General features: G+C 42.8%; 1 protein-coding gene across 1 annotated transcript in view; it reads left to right on the forward strand.

The window, feature by feature from the left end:
- PLCB3 (phospholipase C beta 3) overlaps positions 1 to 25,630 on the forward strand; it is a 550,119-nt gene that overhangs the window by 398,376 nt on the left and 126,113 nt on the right. The window contains exons 15-16 of the mRNA XM_069207906.1: positions 5,447 to 5,536; positions 5,691 to 5,761. Coding sequence (XP_069064007.1) covers positions 5,447 to 5,536; positions 5,691 to 5,761 — 161 coding nt within the window. The remainder of the gene's footprint in view (positions 1 to 5,446; positions 5,537 to 5,690; positions 5,762 to 25,630) is intronic.

Genomic DNA, 25,630 nt, shown 5'->3' on the forward strand with positions numbered 1-25,630 from the left:
AAACGTACTGATAAGTTGAAAACACAATCTAAGGTAGAATCTGAGTCCTGGCATTGTGGGTTTCAGAGAAGGTAACACGTGTGACATCAAAACACAGGCTCTTCCTTTGAAGAAAAATAACTTGTAATGTTCCAAGCGTAGCATTAAGTGGCAGAAATGTGCACAGTGTGTAATGCATAGCTACTCCACTACGGGCTGAAAAAACACTGTTACTGGTAAGTAATGTTTACCTTATTACTGGCGCAGGGAACGAGCAAAGGCAGATCCCTGCTCAAAGAATAATTGATATCAGATTACTGGTGCAAGGAATGAAAGGAACCACAACTGGTTCTGCAATCATTGGGCACTGATTATGGTGAAAAAAGCATGATTTCAGGGGCAAAGAAATGAAAGGGACAGATTACTTTTCAAACAAACTAGGTCAGATTACTGGCGCAAAAAATGAAATGTGCTAAAAATCTGTGGACACTGATGAGTGATGCAAAAAATAAAAAAAACAATTCAGGTTACTAGTGCAAAGATTAATTTTGGGTCTAACGAAATGAGGAACATATTACTGGCCTAAGAAATAATGTGGACGGTTTACTTTTGTAAGATTTAATGACGTCAGATTGTTGGTGCTTAAAGGAAATAGGCAGATCATTGGTCTAGGAATTAATTCACATCACTGACACAAGAAATAAATGAGGCCAAACCACTGGGTGCAAACAATGGGATGTGCTGTAAATCAGTATCCATTGGTTACTGTTGCAAGAACAAAGCTAGCATTGCAAAAAACCCTGAGTCCAACCTTGAAAAGCCTGCAATTCTTTTTTGTTTTTGGCAAACAGTAGACATTATTAATAGTATAAATGCAATACAAAAAGTAAAAAATAAAAATAAAAAAAAAGTGTAATGGTGGCATACATTTAGTTAAGTTAATAAAAAAGGGCCAGTCATAAAAAATGACCCCTCATAAATTATGGCCTATCTCAAAAATAAATAAATTATTAAATGAAAACGGCATTGGCCTACCAGCCCTGGCGCTGAAGTGGTCTACTGTCTAGGTGGATGTGCACATACATGTGCAAGAATAAATGCACCAACCAAAGGCTAAAGTGGGCTGACTCACTGCCCAATGTTGTAGGCTGGGGTGGGTGGAAGCAAAATGTGAATGACACTGAAAGAGTGGATGAAGTGGGCTGACCAAAGGTCCTTCTATGTATGTGCACCGCTCTGTTTTTTAATTATGATTGTTATGGAAAACATGACGCTGGCGAGACAACTAGACCTGTCAATACAAGATCACTTGTACAAAGAATGAGATAACTTATTACTAGTCTAAGAATCAATGGTCACTGATTACTGATATTACAATAAATCACAGGTCATTGGAGCGGAAAATGAAACAGGCTAAGAATCGGTTGGCACTAATTACTGGAGCAAGAGTAAAACATGGCAGGTTAGTTACTAACGCAAAGAAAAAGAGGAAAGGGTTAGTGGTTTCGGAATCAGCGAGGGCCAGTTACATGTGCATGAATTGATTAAGGACAGATTTCTAGTGCAATGAAAGCAACCATTTACTGGTACAGGTAATAAATGAGGGCAGATTACCTGCAGAAGAATTAATGATATTGCCTATGCCTAATGGAAGAGTAAATGGCGTCCAGTTGCGGGTGCAGGGGATGAATGAGCACAGTACTGGGCTAGGAATAAATGGTCTCCTCTTAAATTTGCATCAGATAAATTATATTGATTACTGGCTCCAAGAATGAAACGTTGAGAAACAATGACCATTGATTCCTGGAGCAAGAAATATATGATAATCTACTGGTGAAAGGATTGGGACCCACCGTGTATGTCCTAAAGCAAGTTTCTGGGGGCTTGAGTCGGGTATGCTGATGAGTGCAATCACATTAATTCTGGTATATCTGGGGTTTCGAAAAGAGGGGCTCGATTGATGATCAAAAAGATCATGATGATGGGAACCTAAATAACCCATACTGTTGAGGGTATTGCAGGGAAGGGCGTACAGAGGTGGTTGAGTCAATAACATGGTGTGGATAGTGATGATTGTTTGGTCAGCTGAAGCGAGTTACTGGTTTGTTAAAATAAAAAAGGTCTCAGTGCTTGCATGGGTGACATGAAATCACTTAACTAATAAGCAAGCCAGCTGCACCTGCTTTCAAAGCCAAAATTCACTTCTTCATGGACTAACTCACCCACTCTTGCCTGCGTTTCCTCCCCGTGGAAGCTCAGTTCATCCAAAAGGAGGGCAAACATTAGGAGAAAAGAGAAAGTGATATGCTACAGTCTAGCAGAATGCGTCATCATTTAGAAATAAGACCACATTTTGAAAAGCCCCAAATGTTGCCAATATAATTCAGTTTTTTTTATTTTTTTATTTCTTTATGAATTAAATAGCATATTTCATAATTTGTATTTTAATTCAGTCTATACTTATTTTTATATTTTTGTGTATTGTTTTGTGGTTCAAATCCAAACATAGGTTGGGATCCCCAGTTTCCAGCAATGATTCAGTGGTGTTCCACAGAAGTCAAAATGTTAAAGGTGTAAGGGTAGGGTTGAGTATGGCAGTACAAACTTAAAGGAAGCAATTAAAAGCAAACAAAACACTCATTGGCAAATCCAGTAGGTCAGGGTCAATGTACAGACATGAAAATCGCAGTATTAGACCTAAAAAGCTCACCTTTGGTTTAAAATAATCACTTAGACAGAGGCTTCCGCTGGAGGAGCCTGCAACCATGAAGAGGCAAACTGAATGAGAGATGCTCCGCTTAGAAACTCTTAGAGAAGGGAAGGCGCATGCACTGAGGTATGCATGAACGTCATAGTTTTAAAAAAGTAAACAAGGTTTAGAACGCCAATGTATTGTGTATGTATAGCGAGAATACCTTCCTATGGTGATAATCACTAAACAGGTACTGCCAGCATCAGTGCAAGCTTCCATTACCACACAGAATGGGTACAGAATGGGCAATTGTGATGCAAGCTTCCCCTGCAGACAGAAAAGACCAAGTTACCCAGTAGCTGTGCAAGTTTCTCTCAGACACAAAACAGCTGTAGCACAGCACAGCTAGGAACGGGTGCTATGTTGCCCCACTCACACAAAGCAGACAGTGGTAGATAACTGCGGCGTAAAAATTATCACAAAGCTGATCATGTGCATCATGCATCTGCAGCAAAAGTTTCACACAGGAGGCAGTACTGTCTTCCTCACAGACCACGGCGAGAACATGGGCAGATGTCATGTACATCTTTCCTGGCAGGAGAAGCTATCACAACTTGGGTGAACTCAGTGCAAGCGTTCTCCGCACACAAAGAGAGGTAATGAAGCAACAGTGCTTCAACTTGCATCTGTGCAAAATGCTTCTTAATATCTCTGCAGATTATTCCTTAATCTTCTCGCTGCATCACTAGATTCCGAAACGTAAACCAGTCAACATAGAATGCTTGCAGCAGGTGTAATTCTAACCAAACCACCTAGACCAATATGGTGATGAGATGAGAGAAATAGAGACAGATTTTACTTAGAAACGAGCCAGAGGGCTATGACACAGGAAAATAGACTATAGAAAATAGACTATGCATAATGACGAATTTGCCAGGGTTTTCAGATTAAACAGAAGTTATTGAAAAGTCTAGACAACGTGGGAGATTAAGGATTTGAAAAGCTAGAAAGCATAGTAGCCCTACAAATGTGTTCTGATACCCTAAAACAAATACTGTGGCATCAATGTCTCACTAAAGAAACCTCGTTATGGTTAGGTAACCTACTTCCAGAAGTTGCACCACTCTTTGACTTTGAGGGCAGGGATACCCTGGGCATACCAACTCTAGGAGCTGTTCTGACACATACCCATCTTAAATTGTTTGCATATTTCTAAGAATATTTTGGCCTAGCACACACACAAGTTTGCAGATTTCTATAGTTGAGTTGTGCTGCTACCTTATATCTAAGCTTTAGATGCTGTACCAGACTCACCCATTGGAAGCCAAAATAACAATGGACGATTTTGCCAACAAAAACAAAATCTCTGCAGCTACAAGTCAATGGTTATCAAACCACCTGATAAAATGGGAAATTAAGAGAGGCACGTGAAACTGATTTTGGCCCCTTTGATGATGCGGAGTGGAGGAAGACCATCACTGCTCCCAGAGAAATATTGATTGCAACTAAATTTAGTCTCACACCATTTAAATATCTGCATCGGGTGCACTACACCAAAGAAAGGCTCTGATGCATCCAAGTGACTCATCACCATCAGGTCTCTGGAATCCGGCTGAGGTCGGGATTTGTTACACACGGTATGGCATTGCAGAAACCTATGCCCACTCTGAGGCACACTTGAATGGACATGCAACAAGGCGATTGGTTCCAGGATTTCACTCAGTCCATGCATTGCTACTCGGAATCTTATTGTTGATCTTGGCCTGCCAAGGTATTAGAAGTTGTTGCTTGGTGTAGCTTTGATTATTACTAAGTGCGACATAGCCAAAAATTGGTGTACTGCAACAACCCTAAGCATTGCAAAATGGAAACAGGGCTTAGAATAATCCCAGAGTTTTTAAACAACCAATTTATGAAGCACAGGGTTGCCCACAAAACCATATAGGTAGTGTGGGGTATCTGTGCTCAACATAATGGGATTGTTGACTAGAGGTTCTGACTTGTAGCCATGAAGGCAGATAACTGGTGCACTAACTACTACATGAACTATTTGGTTGGAGGTATGTGTGATGCAGTGTATAGACACACAAGCTTTGTGTCACTTAATTTTGTTTTCTTTGTATTGTTGCACCAGTCTATTTTCATCTTGGTAGCTCTGGATCTAGCCATTTTACAATCTATTGTAACCTGCACATCATATTTGTGTGCTGCTTGATGTTACAAATAAATAATACACTTATATCTGATATATACTTCTAGTAGCAGATTCTTTACCTTAGAATTTACCCCAGGCGTCAGACTTGATCTGGAGATTTTTCTTCGAGCAATACCCTTGTGCGCTATTAAGTGGCATCGGTCGACTCTGTGTTCGTGAATGACCATAGAAGAATTCAGGCTTCCAAAATAACTAGAACAATTTCCAGAGTTTTAGTATGGAACGTTTTTGATTACTTTCCAATCGGTGTAGCTGGGGCTCTTCCAACCAAATTAGATCTCAGGGTCTGGGTTACCGTTAGGGGTCTACCTCCTGAGCAGTGTGCCCAAGGCCTGCTTACTGTCTGAAAGTGCTGTAATGCTCTGTGTTTAGGGAGGCTGTATTTGTGGGCACCTCGTTGCTGTGTGAACTCTTGAGTTGGAATAACCCAAACATATATTTGCATATAGATTCTTTTACAATGAACCATCCATTGGATTGCTGCTGAAGAATGTTCCATCCACAGAGAGTGTATTTCAGCTTTTGTAATTTATCATTTGCATATTGGTTTTCTATTCTAGGAACGTCCTTCACTGACCAGTCTGATTCCAGCAATGTTCTCTCCAATGGAGAAGAGAAGCTGCCCAAGTTAGAGCCAAGAAAGTCCATTGGTGAGAGTCCACAAAATGCTCTTTTCTTCCTCAGCTTAAGCCTCCAATAAAGCCATTTGAATTACTTCTATAGAGTTATCAGATCTCAGCTGACTGCAGATTTTGTATTGCAACCCATTTACCCTCCAGTCTCACAATAGTTCTCCTTGCACAGATCGGGAAGCAGAAAGTGATGAAGAGGAGGAAGAAGAACAAATGGAGCTCAAGAAACCCACCACAGATGAGGTAAAATCACATACTATCTCCTACATCCTGTGAAGTGATTGAAAATGAGGTATGGAGACTGAAAAAGGGTGTGCAATAAATAAAAACTGAAGACATTGAATACAAGGAGTGTGATGAGAGAAAAGAAAAGGGAGTGAAGTAAAAAATTAATTGAGTGAGGTGAAGAAAAAGGGAGTTGGGTGAAGATATGGGAATAGAGTGAAATATTGTAACACATTGAGAGAGACAGGATTAGTGGAAGAGGGGAGCTGAGTGAAGGAAAAGAACGTCTTAGACAAGAAAAGGAGTAAGGTGAAAGATAAAATATTGTGATTGTCACCTGTGAGAAAGGGACTCTGTAGGTGAGAGAATAAATTAGGACTCCTTATTACAGAGCTAGAAAATGCTTTTGCAATGATAGTAAAAGAAAAGGAAGAATATGGCGAAGAGCATTTATTAAGAGAACATGAAGCAGGATACAATGAAGAAAAAGGAGTGCACTGAGGGCAATTTATAGAGTTAATTAAGAAGTGAGTGAATGAATAGGCACTGAGGGTGTGGGGTGAAAACTTAGCAATTCCATTAAAGAATGTTAACCATATTTAAATTAGCTTCTTTCATTAAAAAAAAAAAAAAAGAATCCCTGAACTAAAACTATTTGAAAACTCTAGATCTGGGTAAATTAAACTTAGCTTGAAAATAATAATGGGTTTATTCCATTGTAAAATATTTGGCCCATTTTAGCTAGAGGAAGCCACTCCCATGCATGACATGTGATCTCTGAAAATGTCCAAGGTGGAAGAATACCACCCTTTCCCCCACCAACAATAGTGGCAATATCACTCTGTATCTAAAGTGCAATTGCAGTGTCTTAAATTTAACTCGCTTGTAATTTTAGAGATTTAATATTTTTAACAAACGGCCACCAAAAAGGTAAATGTGGATGTAACAGAAGCCTTGGGCACAGTAGGTATAAATATATGGGTAGAAACATCACTATCTCTGAACCTGTAGCTTCCAACACTTTCATACTTTAAACTCATCGTATTATACTCCTGTGAAATTATTTTGTTGAGAGTGCCTCACTGATTCAAAATGACCCAAATGTGGGGTAGAAGAGGCATATGATCTTGCATATATTTGGTAATTGTGTTACCCTTTGGCAATGCTCGGGAGAGCATCATGAAAAACTTGTGCAAAATAACTTATACTTGTTTGGGCTTGTCTTCAAAGACCAGAACGACTCTAAGGGATGAGACCATAATTAATTGTGAGATTTCACTTTGTTTCATTGTGATTGTAGTTACTCATCCTTGGATAGCCTAACACTGAAATGATTCAGTACCTCCAAGTTTTGAGGAAAGGTTGATGCACTTATGTCACATTATTGTCGAACCAGTTGTTGACAGGATAGAAAGTGGTGGCAGGAGAAATGGAGGACATGTTGTTATGAACCACTTTATAGACTGGCTATATTTGGATCATATATAATGCTGAGACAATAATTGTAATACACAACTGATGATAGATTTAGATCTTTGATTGTCAGTTGTATAGTTGTACAGTTTGGCCAAGTGTAATTTAAAATGTATGTCTTTTTTGCCTTTTCATTTAAAAAATAAAATGGGAATGAGTTAAATGCAAGTGTAATGAGGCGAAGGAACAACGGGTAGGGGAAAGAAAGAAGGAGTGGGACAGCTCACAACTGAATGAAGTGGTGGACGCGTATCTACAGTCCTAGTGGCAAAGGACTTTGTTTCCCGCAATCCTGTGGGGTCTTGGATGAGTCCTGTTACTAGACTTCCTGTTTGGATGCCATAAATTGATTGTGGCCACCGCAGAGCAGGACATACAACTGTATTCATGGTGGCTAAGATCTTTATTTCCTGAGATTCTGCGATGTCTCCGAAGAACCTGGAAGCTGAACTTGATGTTTGGACACAATAAAAGTGGTTGAGGCCAACGCAGCGCGGGATGCGCAACAACATTCCTAGTCACAGATGACTTTATTTCCCACAATTCTGTGGGGTTTTAAACGAGTCTGGAGGCTGGACTTCTGTTTGGTGCCACCAAAGGGTTTGAGGCTTCCTCAGAAGGGGACACACAACTACATTGCTTGGTGACAAGGGACTTAATTTGCCGGATCGTGTGGGGGTCACAGATGAGCCAGAAGGCTGGACTTACTGTTGGGCACCATAAAAGTGGTCGAGGCCACCACAGCTCAGTACGTGTGCGGTTGCATGCCTGTGCAAAGAACTGCCCTATCTGCGCCTGTCAAAGCCTGAAAGAGGCTGTGCTGGGCTACCTCTTTTGGCCTTACTTTTGTTTTCAGGATCATTTGAGAACTGATCCCATGGGAAAGAGGAACGCCATGGCTCTGACTTGGTCTGGTAAGAACTAACCGCTAACAACTTCAATAACTAATTTCCTAACTATTGCAGTGGGTGCTATTAACTCTGAGATTGAGTGTGTGAAAGAAAGATTGGAGGTCACCCAGAAAGCTTTATCACAGACCCTGGCCATTTGTACGGACTCTACTCTCAATTACTTAAATTATGAAAATATACAACAAGATCAATAGGGTGAGACATCTAACCTGGTGTTTTTAGAGATGGTTTACCAATTGAAGCTGTTACCAGCTATTCTAACATTCTAATAGTAACAAACTTGTTTGGTTTCCACCACCCAAATAGAAAAAAAGGCACCTGTCAGCCTCCAAATGCTCATGCAAGAAGACCCCCCATCGGAAATAAGACATTATCCTTAGACAGGCAATCCCAACCAGGGGTTGACTTGAGCTGAGTAGCTAGTTCCGAACTATTAAAAATAGCTGGTCTGGAAAACTACATCAAAGCCATCGAGGGGTCCTTAAGACATTTATTGACCTTATACTATCATCACTCAAGGGCATAGAGCCAAGTCTTAAGGAGTTACTAGAACAAGTAACACGTAAGCCATTACCTAGAGGTGTGGGGCAGATGGGATTGTGAAGCAGAAGTGGTGATAGTGGATCAGTGGAAGGCACCTTTGAAAACATAGTGGTTGAACCCTCCATGATGATTATCACGCCAGAGTTACCCTTTTATACTAAGGACCCTGTAGTTTAACAACTGTATCTACTTCCCGCCGACCAACATCACATGCAGGGCATGCCTTGCAGCCCCCAAACTCAGAAATAACTTTGTCCTGAAATGGTATCTCTTCCTCCCTGGATGCTGGCAATCTGTTTCATCATCCTAAGTCGTTTAGAACTGCCCCTTGAAGCTACCCGACTGGTGATTGTGTTTACAAATGTTCCCACACTATACCCAAACCAAAGAGAAGATGTGTCACAATTAAAAAACAAAGTTATTCATTGGATGGCAAATGCTTTGGAAAATAGTGCCACCTTGTATAAATATAAAATCACTGCCCTGAGGGTCGCCTCGGTGGGGAATTTTTTTTTTAAAGGGAGACAGGTGATTGTGTTATCAATTTTAGAGCTGCACGGGTGTGGTTGCGTAGTATTAAGGCAACCCCTTCGGGTTAATTTGTTTAGTACAGTAAGTGTGTGACCTCCTGCACCGTACACAAGGGCCCTTGAGAGAGTAGCCTGCTATTGTGACTCATAACAGATATGTACCTCTCGAAACCTTGGAGCATGTTGTTTGACTTGCAAATATAACAAGGCCTCCAGGTATGTGGAACACTATGTTGTCACTCTGGTATCATGATTCATCTAGCTTTCTGGGGTCGTGAGTCAATGAAATGTGATGAACCTAATTAATTTGATGAGGGCTATTATGTTATGGAGGCTGAGAAGCCAGTGCTCCTAGTACCTATCCAACTAGAGGAAACTTATTGAAAATCCCCCCATACAAGTTTTGAATGAGCTGATTACTTCAGACTCGATTACAGTACCTGCCCAGAATCTTAATTTAATGTCTTGGTATGTGGCTGGACTTGTTAACAAGTTAAGTAACCTGATGTAGGGTGGCATGTGTAGCTGCAGATACACATGCTGTCCATAGTCCGCCGTCTGGTGTTGGGTCGGAGTGTTACAAGTTGTTTTTCTTCGAAGAAGTCTTTTCGAGTCACGAGACCGAGGGACTCCTCCTCCTTTGTTTCCATTGCGCATGGGCGTCGACTCCATCTTAGATTGTTTTTTTTCCGCCATCGGGTTCGGACGTGTTCCTTTTCGCTCCGGGTTTCGGGACGGAAAGATAGTCAAAACTTCGGAAAACTACGTCGGTATTGTTTCGTTCGGTATCGGGTTAGATAGAATCGACACCGAATCGTGAAGAGCTCCGGTAGCCCTTCGGGGTAACTTCGACCCCCCGTCGGGGCCTGGTCGGCCCGACCGCGTGTAACATCGACACCGATGGAACGGACCCCGTTCCGATTCTGTCCTAAATGCCACAGCAAATATCCATATACAGACCAACATTTGGTCTGTAACTTGTGCCTGTCGCCCGAGCACAAGGAAGAAACGTGTGAGGCCTGTCGTGCGTTCCGGTCCCGAAAGACGCTCCGTGACCGAAGAGCCAGAAGGTTGCAAATGGCGTCGACGCCGACAGGACAACGAGGGTTCGAGGAACAAGGAGAAGAAGAGGAAGCCTTCTCCATCCATGAATCGGACTCGGAGGAGTTCGACGTCGAAGAAACCGTGAGTAAGACGTCGAAACAAGCACCACAAGGGAAAACAGACAAGGCCCAGGGGACGCCACTGCCAACAGGCCATGGCTCAACCCATAAAATAGGTGACCGTCCATCGGCACCGAAAAAGGGCGAACTGGTGCCGAGATCGTCCGACTCGGGTCGAGACACAGGCACGCAGCAATCTCGGGACCGAGAAAGTGCTGCCGAAAAGGGTCGACGCCGAGACAGCGGAACCGAAGCTGCTCGACGCAGAGACAGCGGCACCGAGTATGATCGACGCCGAGAAAGCTCGACTACAAAAAAGAGAAAATTCTCCTCGGAGCCGAAAACAAGCAAAGACACAGTTTCGGTGCCAAAACGCCCTGCAACCGAACCGATTGCCAGCTCGTATTCAGAGGAACAATCACTGTCCTCTCAAATGTGCAAACACAGATTTGAAGAAGAGTAACAATCCACTGACGTAGACCACACCCAGAAGCGGATCTTCATACAGAGTGGGACAGGGAAGATCAGCACTCTTCCCCCAATCAGGAGGAAAAGGAGACTCGAGTTCCAAACACAAGAACTAACACCACAAGCAAAAGCGGTGAAGAAAGTAACTCCACCACCCTCTCCTCCACCTGTAACTCATACATCACCGGCACAAACTCCGTCACATTCACCAGCTCATACCACCATGAGCCAAGATGACCAGGACGCTTGGGACCTATATGACGCCCCAGTATCAGACAATAGTCCTGAGTCGTACCCTACCAAGCCCTCACCACCTGAGGACAGCACAGCGTATGCACAGGTGGTAGCTAGGGCAGCAGAGTTCCATAAAGTGTCGTTACACTCAGAACCTGTCGAGGATGACTTCCTTTTCAACACCCTCTCCTCCACACATAGCACCTATCAAAGCCTGCCTATGCTCCCGGGAATGCTAAGGCACACAAAACAGATATTTAAAGATCCTGTCAAAAGCATAGCGATAACTCCACGGGTGGAGAAAAAATATAAAGCACCGCCCACGGACCCTGCTTTTATCACATCACAACTGCCACCAGATTCAGTTGTAGTAGGGGCAGCTCGCAACAATTGTTTGGACCCGACGTGGACACGGCAATTGAGAAATTGAAAAAGGACACTGACACAGCCAAGGCCATGGGCGCACTCTATTCCCCGCAGGGCAGAGGCACTTTTGACACATTTCGCAGAACACCCTTCAGAGGGGGGTTTCGGGGTCAAGCCACACAAGCCAGCACCTCACAATCAACACTGCCTACCTACCAGGGACAGTACCAAAGGGGAGGCTTTCGGGGGCAGTACAGAGGGGGACAATTCCCTAGAAACCGGGGAAAATTTCAAGGTCCCAAAACCCCTACAACCAAACAGTGACTCACAAGTCACTCAACCCCTTCACACCACACCAGTGGGGGGAAGACTAAGCCAATTTTACAAAGCTTGGGAGGAAATAACAACAGACACTTGGGTCTTAGCAATTATCCAACATGGTTATTGCATAGAATTTCTCCAAATCCCTCCAAATGTCCCACCAAAAACACAAAACATGTCAAAACAGCATTTAGACCTTCTGGAATTAGAAGTTCAGGCATTACTGCAAAAGGACGCAATAGAACTTGTACCACGTACACAAAGGAACACAGGAGTTTACTCACTGTACTTTCTAATACCAAAAAAAGACAAAACATTGAGACCAATCTTAGATCTCAGAACACTAAACATCTACATCAAATCGGAACACTTTCACATGGTCACGCTACAAGACGTATTACCACTGCTAAAACAACAAGACTATATGACAACCTTAGATCTAAAGGACGCGTATTTCCACATACCAATACATCCCTCGCACAGGAAATACCTAAGGTTCGTATTCAAGGGAATACATTACCAATTCAAAGTGTTGCCGTTCGGTATAACAACCGCACCAAGAGTATTTACAAAATGCCTAGCAGTAGTAGCTGCACATATCAGAAGGCAGCAAATACACGTGTTCCCCTACCAAGACGATTGGCTAATCAAAACCAACTCCCTAACAAAGTGTTCACACCAAACAGAGTATGTCATACAAACCCTCTACAAACTCGGTTTCTCCATCAACTATGCAAAATCACACATTCTGCCGTGCAAAACACAGCAATACTTAGGAGCGACAATCAACACAACAAAGGGGATAGCCACTCCAAGTCCACAAAGGGTTCAAAATTTTTACAAGGTTATACAAGCCATGTATCCGACACAAAAAATACATGCAACGATGGTATTAAAACTCCTAGGCATGATGTCTTCATGCATAGCCATTGTCCCAAACGCAAGACTGCACATGAGGCCCTTACAACAGTGCCTAGCATCGCAATGGTCACAGGCACAGGGTCACCTTCTAGATCTGGTGTTGATAGACCGCCAAACATACATTTCGCTTCTATGGTGGAACAGTATAAATTTAAACAAAGGGCGGCCTTTCCAAGACCCAGTGCCACAATACGTGATAACAACAGATGCTTCCATGACAGGGTGGGGAGCACACCTCAATCAACACAGCATCCAAGGACAATGGGACGTACATCAAACGAAGTTGCATATAAATCACCTCGAATTGTTGGCAGTATTCCTAGCGTTGAAAGCATTTCAACCCATCATAACCCACAAATACATTCTTGTCAAAACAGACAACATGACAACAATGTATTATCTAAACAAACAGGGGGGAACACACTCGACACAGCTGTGCCTCCTGGCACAAAAGATATGGCAATGGGCGATTCACAACCACATTCGCCTAATAGCACAGTTTATTCCAGGGATCCAGAATCAACTAGCAGACAACCTCTCTCGAGATCACCAACAAGTCCACGAATGGGAGATTCACCCCCAAATTCTAAACACTTACTTCCACATTTGGGGAACACCTCAAATAGACCTATTTGCAACAAAGGAGAACGCAAAATGCCAAAACTTCGCATCCAGGTACCCACACAGGCAGTCTCAAGGCAATGCTCTATGGATGAATTGGTCAGGGATATTTGCATACGCTTTTCCCCCTCTCCCTCTCCTTCCATATCTAGTAAACAAATTGAGTCAAAACAAACTCAAACTCATACTAATAGCACCAACATGGGCAAGACAACCCTGGTACACAACACTACTAGACCTGTCAGTAGTACCCCATGTCAAGCTACCCAACAGGCCAGATCTGCTAACACAACACAAACAACAGATCAGGCATCCAAATCCAGCATCGCTGAATCTAGCAATCTGGCTCCTGAAATCCTAGAATTCGGACATTTAAACCTCACCCAAGAATGTATGGAGGTCATAAAACAGGCTAGAAGGCCATCCACTAGACACTGCTATGCAAGTAAATGGAAAAGATTTGTTTGCTACTGCCACAGTAATCAAGTTCAACCATTACATGCATCTCCAAAGGATGTAGTAGGATACTTACTACATTTGCAAAAATCAAATCTGGCCTTCTCTTCCATAAAGATACACCTCGCAGCAATTTCTGCATACCTGCAGATTACCCATTCAACTTCACTATTTAGGATACCTGTCATTAAAGCGTTTATGGAAGGCCTAAAAAGAATTATACCACCAAGAACACCACCTGTTCCTTCATGGAACCTCAACATCGTCTTAACAAGACTCATGGGTCCACCTTTCGAACCCATGCATTCTTGCGAAATGCAATTCTTAACGTGGAAGGTTGCATTTCTCATTGCCATTACATCTCTAAGAAGAGTAAGCGAAATTCAAGCGTTTACTATACAGGAACCTTTTATTCAAATACACAAAAATAAGGTAGTTCTAAGAACCAATCCTACATTTTTACCAAAAGTTATTTCACTGTTCCACTTAAATCAAACAGTAGAACTACCAGTGTTCTTTCCACAGCCAGACTCAGTAGCTGAAAGGGCACTACATACATTAGACATCAGAAGAGCACTAATGTACTACATTGACAGAACAAAACTAATTAGGAAAACAAAACAACTGTTTATTGCATTTCAAAAACCTCATACAGGAAACCCAATATCAAAACAGGGTATAGCCAGATGTATAGTTAAGTGTATCCAAACCTGCTACCTTTAAGCAAAGAGAGAGCTGCCCATTACACCAAAGGCACACTCAACCAGAAAGAAAGGCGCTACCATGGCCTTCCTAGGAAATATTCCAATGAACGAAATATGTAAGGCAGCCACATGGTCTATGCCTCACACATTTACTAAGCACTACTGTGTAGACGTGCTATCCGCACAACAAGCCACAGTAGGTCAAGCCGTACTAAGAACTTTATTTCAAACTACTTCCACTCCTACAGGCTGAGCCACCGCTTTTGGGGAGATAACTGCTTACTAGTCTATGCACAGCATGTGTATCTGCAGCTACACATGCCACCGAACTGAAAATGTCACTTAACCAGTGTACATCTGTTCGTGGCATTAGTCGCTGCAGATTCACATGCGTCCACCCGCCTCCCCGGGAGCCTGTAGCCGTTTGGAAGTAATCTTCAACATTTGTACATTTGTAAATATATTACTTAAACTTTATTTGCTAAATACTTATTCATTCCATTGCATGGGCACTATTACTAACATACACAACTCCTACCTCACCCTCTGCGGGGAAAACAATCTAAGATGGAGTCGACGCCCATGCGCAATGGAAACAAAGGAGGAGGAGTCCCTCGGTCTCGTGACTCGAAAAGACTTCTTCGAAGAAAAACAACTTGTAACACTCCGGCCCAACACCAGACGGCGGACTATGCACAGCATGTGAATCTGCAGCGACTAATGCCACGAACAGATGTACACTGGGTAAGTGACATTTTCAATACGAGTCCCAAATTGTAGTCACTTCTACTTTATTTTCGTTATTGCCATAAAAGCATACATAAACATTATAAAAACAATACATTGTTAAAACACTAAAATCCATAAAACACAGCAAATAGAAAGTTAAATAACGCAAAAGCATAAAACAAAGTGGCATCATGTGAAAAGGCATCTGACAAATTAGAGTAGGGCTCCAGGGCACAATTTCAAACATTTGTATAAGCCAAAACCCCCCACCCACCCCCCAAAGAGACAGCATAAAATTTGTCAAAGCTGATAATGTCAGCTAAATAACCTAATAACTCACATAGGCCTTGAGGATTAGGCAGTAAAATTAGGACAATCGCCATTTTTTGTCTGTCTCTATACACTTAAAAGAAAACGGGAGACAGCAAATACTATTGATCACGTAGTGTCTGTCTGCAGTATCCTGGTGGCAACTTTGTAATTGCTAATACCCAAATTACAGCATACCGGCGCAATCTACTTCTTCCTATAGGCATTATGGGGGTCATTCTGACCCTGGCGGGAATTACCGCCATGGCGGAGGTCGGCGGTAGCACCGCCAACAGGCTGGCGGTGCACCGCTGGGCATTCTGACCGCCGCGGCCAGAAACGGAAAGTCAGCGGTGTACCGCCGACTTCCCGCTGCCCTTGAGAATCCTCCATGGCGGCGGAGCGCGCTCCGCCGCCATGGGGATTCTGACACCCCCTACCGCCATCCGGTTCCTGGCGGGTCTCCCGCCAGGAACAGGATGGCGGTAGGGGGTGCCGCGGGGCCCCTGGGGGCCCCTGCAGTGCCCATGCCAATGGCATGGGCACTGCAGGGCCCCCCGTAAGAGGGCCCCACGAAGAATTTCAGTGTCTGCTTTGCAGACACTGAAATTCGCGACGGGTGCAACTGCACCCGTCGCACCTTCCCACTCCACCGGCTCCATTCTGAGCCGGCGTCCTCGTGGGAAGGGTGTTTCCCGCTGGGCTGGCGGGCGGACTTTCGGCGGTCGCCCGCCAGCCCAGTGGGAAAGCCAGAATGACCGCCGCGGTCTTTTGACCGCGGAGCGGTCTTTCGGCGGGAACCGCTTGGCGGGCGGCGACCGCCGTCCGCCGCGGTCAGAATCACCCCCTATGTTGGGGACAAAAATACAAACTATGATCTATTGTTTCGCTGGCCGCAGAGCAAAAAGGGCAACTTGATTCTGGCTCAATATCAGCAAAGGGATGCTGCCGCTTAACAGTAAATGAGCGAAGAGGCAGGGTCCCCACGCAAAACTTAAATAGAGGGATCTAGCAGCAGGGGGCCCGATTGCATCCATGAACTCTTCCAGGCAGTAAGTATCTTTGAACTCCAGAAAGCTCAAAGTTAGTGTCTAGCGCCTCAGACCTATATAATTTACCATCTGCATGCCTCCAATAAAGCCCCTTAAGCATAGACTAGACTTGGAAACCCCACATAACGTTTCTGGGTGTGCCCACAAATCCTCACACCCAATTTCTTCCAAGCAGCGCTTGATGAACCACAACCACTGGATCTTAAGGGCCCCACAAAGTTTTAAGATTTCTTCCAAACCCGCCCGATAAGATAATAAGTCGGGTGAGGATCAAATCCTCCTCCAATACAAAATAAGGTTAAGTCTAACTTTAGAGACAGGGGGTCGTTCCAAATTGTGTGTGTCTTAAATGGAGCCTATTAACTCTGATTTCTGTTTCCCTTGTAGGCAGGATATCTATGATTCATTGTGATTCTTTGCATTTTTAAATTATACTTATTACCTTTCCCACTAAGTTCTGGTTACCTTTTACTATAATAATTTTAATCATTATCAATTTGAAATCACAAACTCACTTGTTCAGGCTATTAACAATGCACTCAGTGAGGTAGATGAAGATCTTGTAATTTGAGTGGGTGATTTTAATATTAGACTCTGCACCCTCTTGCAGAACATAGTCTGTGGTACTTCAGGGTTCAACAATGTTGGTTACTTGCATTTTGGACACAATCCAGGTAGTTTTCAGTAGATCTAGTCCCTGCAGTGGGTCGTAAGCTAGTTACCTTTACCAGGAAGGGAGCAGAAGTATGATTTAGTACATTGTTGTTTCAAAATCATGGATCAAAAGTTTTTAAATTTCACAATTTCTTAGAATTGTTTAAGTGATCTTTACCCTCTGCTAGTCTCATTATCCTTGGCTTGTACACAATCACAGCTCAGTTAATCTATACTTACGATCAACGCTCACAGAAATAAGCATTCCTGCAAAAATAGGCTAGCATTGTTCCCGAACTCCTAGTGACAAAGGTAGTGGGCAAGAATAGAGACAATTGGATGGATTGCCTGGAGGATGGGAGTGAGCCTGCTCAAGTACCTAGGTGCATTCTGTGGACCAGTGTCTGAGTTGATGACTACATTGTCACATAGGAAAACAAATAGTAAAAATCGGTTTGGCTGGGTTTGTTCCTCTGCCCACTGGAACGTAACTGGGTCTCTCATGTGATCTCTGTAAGAGGTGGAGGAAGATAAGTTATATAGAGCCAGTAATAAGTAGGCAATCAAGGCAAGAAAGATTGTCATTAGTCAGAAAGATGCAGGTGAGTGGGACCATCAGTAGGAATGATGTGGCCTTTTTTTGGAAGACTATAAATACACGTTTTTCCGGAGGTAGCCAGAACACTAATTTGGGTACCATTAGACCACCTCAAATATGGGTGGATCACTTTTTCAAGTTGTACGATAGTTCAATGACAGACACAGATGGAGCCGTATCTATTGGTGTATTTCTGAGATTTACTAGTAATCACCTTAAAGGAAGTAGTTACCTCCATTGAACGAAGCCCAAGGAATAAGGCGCAAGGACTGGATGGGGGTACCTATTGATCTTTTTAGAGATAATGCAGGTCTGTGGGCTCCTTTATCAGTTAATGTATTGAGTGCTGAAAGTATAGCTCCTCCTAAATCCTAGTCAGATCAAAACAGGAGAGACCCCAGATGTTATCCCCCTATATCACTGATTGATTCTACAACTGAGGTGCTGGCCAGAGTCCTGTTAGATTGCCTGGAGCATGGGCCATGGAAAGTTGTATTCTGTCTGATGTCCAGTATGGCTTTAGAAGGGGCTTGGGGACTAAAGATCAATGCCTGATCCTTCATCCTATAATTAACAAATACACTAGGGTGAAGAATGGTTGTGTTTACCTAGTACTCATGGACCTCAGTTAAGTTGCGTCATTCAGTCAACGTTATCGGGTAGATTGATAGAAATGGGAGTTGAACCCCCAACTGTGCACTTTCTAAGCCAAATCCATGGTAGTTTTACATGGTGCGTCAGACATGGCCTTAATGGAGAGTGGTGGTTAGGCAAGGGTGCATGTTGGCCCCTTTTCTCTTTAGCCTCTGTATTAATGAGCTTGAACAATTGTAGATGTATGTAGGGGCTGATACATCCAAGGTGGTGACCAGGCAACTTTCTGTACTGTTAAATGCAGATGACTGTGTTCTTATGCCAAGAACTGGGGTAGGCTTGCAGAGGTCATGTACCATTTTGTTCAGTTAATCTGTTTACTAATGTTTCTAAATCATGCACTATGGTGTGAGGTTGGTGGTCTAGCAAGCAGAAAGCCTATTATGTCACAAAGACTTGACTGTTATGTGTACCAAATCATATGCACTTCTGGTACCATTTGATAATAAAGGTATGTTAGACCTGACAGCCCTATTGGGGTGGTTTTCCCCAACTTTTTTGCCTGCCTTCCTCCATTTTTGTGATCTCACTTTTGCTGGTTTCTGGACCTTGCGCACTTTACCACTGCCAACCAGTGCTAAAGTGCTTGTGCTCCCTCCCCTAAACATAGTAACATTGGCTCCTACCCAATTGGCATATTTAATTTAATTATAAGTCCCTAGTAGAGTGCACTATATGTGCCCAGGGCCTGTAAGTTAAATACTACTAGTGGGTCTGCGGCACCAGTTGTGTAACCCACGTAAGTAGCCCCTAACCATGTCTCATGCCTTCTATTGCAAGACCTGTGTGTGCAGTTTTGCTGCCACCTCCACTTGCCATTTAAAACCCTTTGCCAGGCCTCATAACCCCTTTTTATTACATATGTCACACCTAAGGTAGGCCTTATGTGACCCATATGGCTTGATGCAGTGTATGTGAAAGGCAGGACATGTAATGTTAAGTTTTACATGTCCTGGTAGTCATTTTCCAATATTTGAAAGCCTGCTCTTCTCATAAGCCAGCATTGGGGATCCCTTAAAAATACTTTTCAGCTGTAATTCCTGATTCAGAAGGAGTGGCTACCTCATGTTTCATACCTTTGGAATGGTAATGATAAATTCTCTTTATTGGTAAAGTTGGATTTGACATTGCTATTTTAGAAATGCCACTTTCAGAAAGAAGGCATTTCTCTGCTCTTACGGTTTTATGTGCCTTACAGCCTGTCTCCAATCCACGTGTGATCGGTGCTGGGTGACATCTCCCCTTGAGCACTCCATCCAGGCAATCATAAACACAGGACACTCAACTGCATCTGTAATCATCTGCATACTGTTGGGTCTTTCTTGACAAGAGACTGATGACACCCACAGATAACCTGGCAAACAGGACTGGGCTAAAAGTGAACTGGTGCACTTCAAAACCACTCTTTGAAGTCTCCCCCACTTCAAAGACACATTTGTCTATATGTACTGCTGCTCTGACCCCCCCTCAAATCAGACAGTACTGCACCAGAAACTAAGACCCTGTCAGAAGAACTGCTGGGCTGCCCAAAGGACTCAACTAGACTGCCTTACTGGAAGGACTGCTCTGCTGCTTGTTGCCCTGCTGGTCTCTGACCCTGCAAGAAGGACTGTGCCTTCTTATCAAAAGTGATCTTCAAGGGCTTGCTGTTTTTCCCTGAGGCCTCAGGGACATCAAGGACTTTGTAAACAGTACTTCATCAGCTTCAGCGCCGCTCTGACCAGGTGGAACCTTGTCACAGACTATCGCTTGCCAGTGCAATGCTTCTCTGCAGCCCCGTACCGCCCCCCTGAAGCGGTGCCCTGTGGCCCACTAGCTTCTTTGCAGCCCTTGCACCACTCTTCTGAAACTGTGCCTGTTGCCACAGATTATCACTACTGATCACGGAGTCCCTCTCCTACGAAGTTGTGCCTACTGCCTCGGATCACTATCATCGGGTGCAAGCCACTCCACAGCCCGTGACCTGCTCACCCAAGAACTGTGTCCAGGGCCGTGGATCCTGCTAGCGAGCATGGTGCCTCTTCGCAGCCCCACACTGCTCTACTGCTGTGGTGCCGCCTGCACCCCCTGAACCACTCAGCAGCTGGGATGCACCTGATGGACGGTAACAAGCAGTTCAGGAGGAGTGTTTGCGCTCACCGATCGTATCCAGAGCCGAGTGCAGCCTTCATCAAGGGCTTGCCACCGTTACCAGCTCAGACTTAGAGCATTGAGCATAAGTGTTGCCTCTAAGCAAAGCAAGCACTTTTTTTTAGCCTAAACACACACCTTCTCCCCTCAATCAAACGCTTGTGGAGCAAAACAACGTGGGCAGAGCCTAAGCATCTCCTTCTGTGTACTGCTTCTCAAAGCTTCTTATTTGGTGAACATATAGCTGAACTGTCAAGCCAATCAGTCCTAAAACCTTTGTAAATTGAAAAAAATACTGCAGAGTTCCTGATCAAAAAAATGATGGTTGAATAATGTTTTAACGTGTGATTATGTGAAGAACTTAAAGATGCAAAACCATTCTTACAGGTGATCAACTGGTTTATTTCAGAACAGAATTCCTATTTAAATTAATAAAATAAAACCAATGATCAGAACAGTAAAAAAGGAGCATATGTTGCTGTAGATGCACATGCTGTGCCTCCTGCCATCTAGTGTTGGGCTTAGATGTTTTCAGGTTTTTTTTCTTTGAATAAGTCTTTCAAGTCACAAGTTATATAGTGACTGCCTTTTTTTGTCAATACACATAGGCACCAATTCCATGTTAGATTGTTTATTACACAGTGGGTGAGAGAAGCACAGAGAGATAGGCAAACAGAGTGTGGTGCACATGTGCATTGCGGAGGGAGCTTAACTAGTAAAGAGAAGAGATTACTGATCAGAGGCACACACGTCTGCAGAGGAGAGTGGCACACGTGAATCAACAGCACTACAAGCTATGAAGAGATGCTTTTATATGGCCAGTAAAGTTTTCCATTTGTAATGTGTTGCTGTAGATACACATGCTCTGCATAGACCGTAAAACAGTACCCTTCTGCAAGCATGCATGTGGATGATGCAATAAGGTCCTTAAGACTGTCTGACCAACCATAGCCTGTTGTCTGCCAAGAATGTCCTAAAAGTAGTGTTTGGTGAATGTGTGTGGGGTTAACCACGTGGCTGAAGGCAGACTGCCTAACTTCACCTTCAGGTTTCCACACTACCTCTCGGAAAGAAACACACAGTCAAGGAAGTTGTCAGGGTTCTTTCTCTACGTACTATCATCAGTCCCATTATTATTATTTGTAATTGCTCTGTATTGATTTTTCAAATATACAACCAACACATAGTTCATACAGTTTTATCGGCCATTTCACCTTATTCTTTACTGCGAGGCTGGGTGTTTGCAAGAACATTTTGTAGTATCCAAACATTGAGATAGCACTAGAGAAAGTGGTTATAAACATGTAACGGTTTGCATTCATTTTCCCAAACCATGTTGTTGTGGTGCTAGTGTACAAAAGTGATTGTTCTCATCAGTATTGCGGGCGGCCCTTGAGTGTTTCCAGAATCTGATAACAATCTAGTCACTGCCAAGTGGCTTTAGAGTCTTATTTATAGTAAACATACTACTGAATAGCGCAATTTGTTTATGTATGTATAACCGTGAAATTACCAAAATTATATTAGACCATACCTGATATATCAACAACTTTCCCTGTCCAAGAGTATTGACCCTCTGGTTTCTCTTCTTGTTAAATAAATTTGCCCCATAGAGCTGTGGCTGCTGCCCCATTCATATCTGCACCTATAGCAGCTCTCTTTGCTTCTGACCCTTCTTTTGATATCAGCCAGCAATACTTTTATTTTTGCCTTGATCTGTACCTTCCTTCTCATGGCTATTCTGCGTTTATTCAATACAAAGGCAAAATCAATAAATCTGTTTGTAAACTAGATTTTTTTTATCTCTGCAAATGGCATTGCAAACATGCATCTGGAGTGACTTCAACCTTCTTATCTGTTACCCTTGATATTAGTTTCTCTGTGTCATCCCAAAATGGCAACACTACCAAACAATCCCATACCAGATGGGGGAAACAATCTTCTGCAGCCCTGCCATATGTCAGGCAGCAGTTTATTGCGCCTGGTTATATTGAAGCTAATGTTGCTGAACAGAGGTAAATCAGAAGGAAATGATTAAACTCTATAAATGTATTGACTGTATTTCTTGATCCCATTCTAGTATATTCTAACATTTTAGCCCACTCTGCACCAGACAGAGTGCTGTCTAGATTTTCCTCCCACTTCTGTTTCCATTTACTGATCTCAGGATAGAAGAGAGCATTATGAAATACAGTCACCCTATGTCTGCTGTACCCATGTGCCAGTTTTGAATGTAATCCTTACTAGGTGGGGGGAGGCTCGTCTATGCCTGCATTCAAAGTAAGTTTAATTACCTTCACTAATCTGTCATAAAATGTCCTAGCCCAATATCTTATGCAGCTCTTAATTTGTTGAAGGTACATAGTATAGTACCATCATATGAATTCTCCACTAAGTATATACCTGCCTTCGTCCAGGGTCTGTTATACTTATCCATGCCATCTTGTGGAACCTCAGAGGCTACATAATGGGAGATCTGGTGTATAGGCTGGTAGTTTACATATTCTGCCTAAGTTCTTCACCCAGTGATAGTTAGCTCTAGTTGTCACTCCGGGTAGGAGAGAGGATCTTTGCATAGGTCCCATTAAGGTCTGAATTAATGTGGAAGTTATTGACTCTGCTTGTGATTCTTCGCCGACGGGATTTCCTCTGGCCGCCATCTATCTAGCTGGCCACAGCAGTTGCGATGAACAGAAATAAACCTTATAATTGAGGGTCACCCAGCCCACTCCCCCATCCAGAGTTTTAACTAAAGCTACACTTTGCCCTCCCGCTCACCCCATAGCAAGTCAAAAAATAGGGTACTAGGCTCCATAAATGTCTAATTTCCACTTATTAGTGGTAGCGCAGCAAAATGACACAAGACATAGTAGCACTATCATCTTAGCTGTCAACACCCCCCCCAGTGGACAGACTAGTCCTGAACGGCAATAAAACCATTATTGGCTTTACCCTTGTTACCTGTCATTGGGTTGGACTCCTTAACGTACACCCGTATCCCTTGGCATGTGTTTCCTATACCAACAGGGTGTCCATCTGTGCCTGGTAGTATGGAGATGCCGGGTACCTCAGCGGGAACAAGCAGGATTTGCCACAATTTACTTTTGACCCTTAACTTAGTGAGGATGAACACCATTGATACCACAGATAGTCTGCAAATTCATGAATACTTAAATGACTTTCATACTGGTGACATCAGTTCTGGGTGAGACCACCTTGTTTTCCACAACTTGTGATGAAGGGCATACCACCACATCACAAGTTCACATCCATTCCCAACTTACTACTGATGCAGATAGGGAAAACATTTCAAACTGAGTCATTGAGTTTTATCTTGCTGGCTTGGCTCCTGAAGTCTTTGAGTTTGGACATCTTAACCTATTAAGCATACTATAGAGGTGTTGAGGAATACTGGAAAACCTACTACAAGGAAATGCTGCAGAGCAAAATAAAAACCTCTTGCATAGTGTAAATCAGGGTCAGTTGTGCACTTCCCTTTCCAACCGTAAAACTAATGCTAGGAACAGTTATACAAATAGTTGACAGTGAATTGAACGATATTTCTTTGCGTGCGTTAAGCAGCCATTTCAGCACATGTAATGAGCACTCAAGGAAAGTCATTATTTATATTGCCAGTGACCAAAATTTTCTTTGAGGTAATAAGTTGCAATTTTTATGACATACTAACGGAAACGTGGAATTTAAAAATGATTGTTGGTAAATTGTGACAACCTCTTTAGTCTGTTTGTATGACAAGTTTAAAACACCTTAGTCGTAAGTCAGTCATCCTTGTATCAAGCATCTCATTAAAGAGAATTGGAGAACTACAAGCACTTACTTACTTGCAGATTGATCATGATAATTTTCATAGGCACAAATACAAAATTTTTGGCAAGCATTGTCTTGCTTTTCCATATCAACCAGACGATACAACTTCCTGTATTTTTATAAAATCCTCATTCAAAGGCTAAAGAATCCCCCATATGCTAGACATTTGGAGAGAGGTAGAGTATTATTTATAGCAAATCATATAAGGCAGTCACCAACAATTATCTTCTCTTTTCCTGCTTAATCACTAGGCAAACATGTTGTGGACCCAATTTGGTTCTGCAATAATGTAACAGGGGGAAAAGTGTTTATTTAATGGAAGGGCACATTCCATGAGGTAATATGGTTCCTTGTTAGCATTCCCAAAGGGTCCACTTAGGCTTTCGCCATTGAAGGTTGATAAAAATGGTACTGTTGGAGAACAATAAACATTCATATATTTATATAGTTCCAAGAAACCTTTGAGGTAAACAATTCATTCTTTAAATATGCCTGTTCTGTTTTTTCTGTTATGGCGGAATAATGTACAACATGTGAATTTAGAACAGCCTAAACCGTCAAAGCTATTTTTAAAGGGAAATAACGTGTTTATGTTCCAGTGGGATGGTTTCTACAGTGCCTTGAGTTCTTTAGTGGAGAAAATATTTTGTGGGTGGAGCTGCATGACTAGATAGGTACTTTGGTAGGAATGGTTTTCTGGGGAGATGGAATATCTTTATAATTGATAATTTAGTGTGATCAGTTCTTTCATATTTTGGTTTCTCTGGTGGTGGGATGGCTTGGTAGTATTGGCCCTGTAGTGAGAGGAGTTCTCTGGCGGGGTGTTCTTTAGGAATAAGCAGGCAAGCAATGTAGGTCTTTGTTGTAGGATATTCTGTCTTGTAATGGATAGTGTTTTGATAGATAATTGGAAAGGCGGTGTTATATTTTTTGGGTTTTCTTTGGTGGGGTCGTCTGTGGTGACTGGAGGATTATGTTTCAAGTTTTTCAGCTGCATAGTATTGGTTATTTAGAGACTTTGTTTTCTTTGGGTGGGTTCTTTAGTGGGAGGAGTTAAAGGAGCTCCATAACGGGAGGGTTGTTTTAAGGTGGGCACTTCTGAATGGGGTTCTGTGATGGAATGGATTCTCTGGGTGGTTTTTGCGGACTCTTCCAAGTGTGGTAAGTGGGAGTTTTCTTTGGTGAAAAATGTTAGTAGATTTCGTTCTTAGGTGGTTTGGAA

The sequence above is a fragment of the Pleurodeles waltl genome, chromosome 9 (assembly GCF_031143425.1).
Source record: "Pleurodeles waltl isolate 20211129_DDA chromosome 9, aPleWal1.hap1.20221129, whole genome shotgun sequence".
Taxonomy (NCBI): Eukaryota; Metazoa; Chordata; class Amphibia; order Caudata; family Salamandridae; genus Pleurodeles; species Pleurodeles waltl.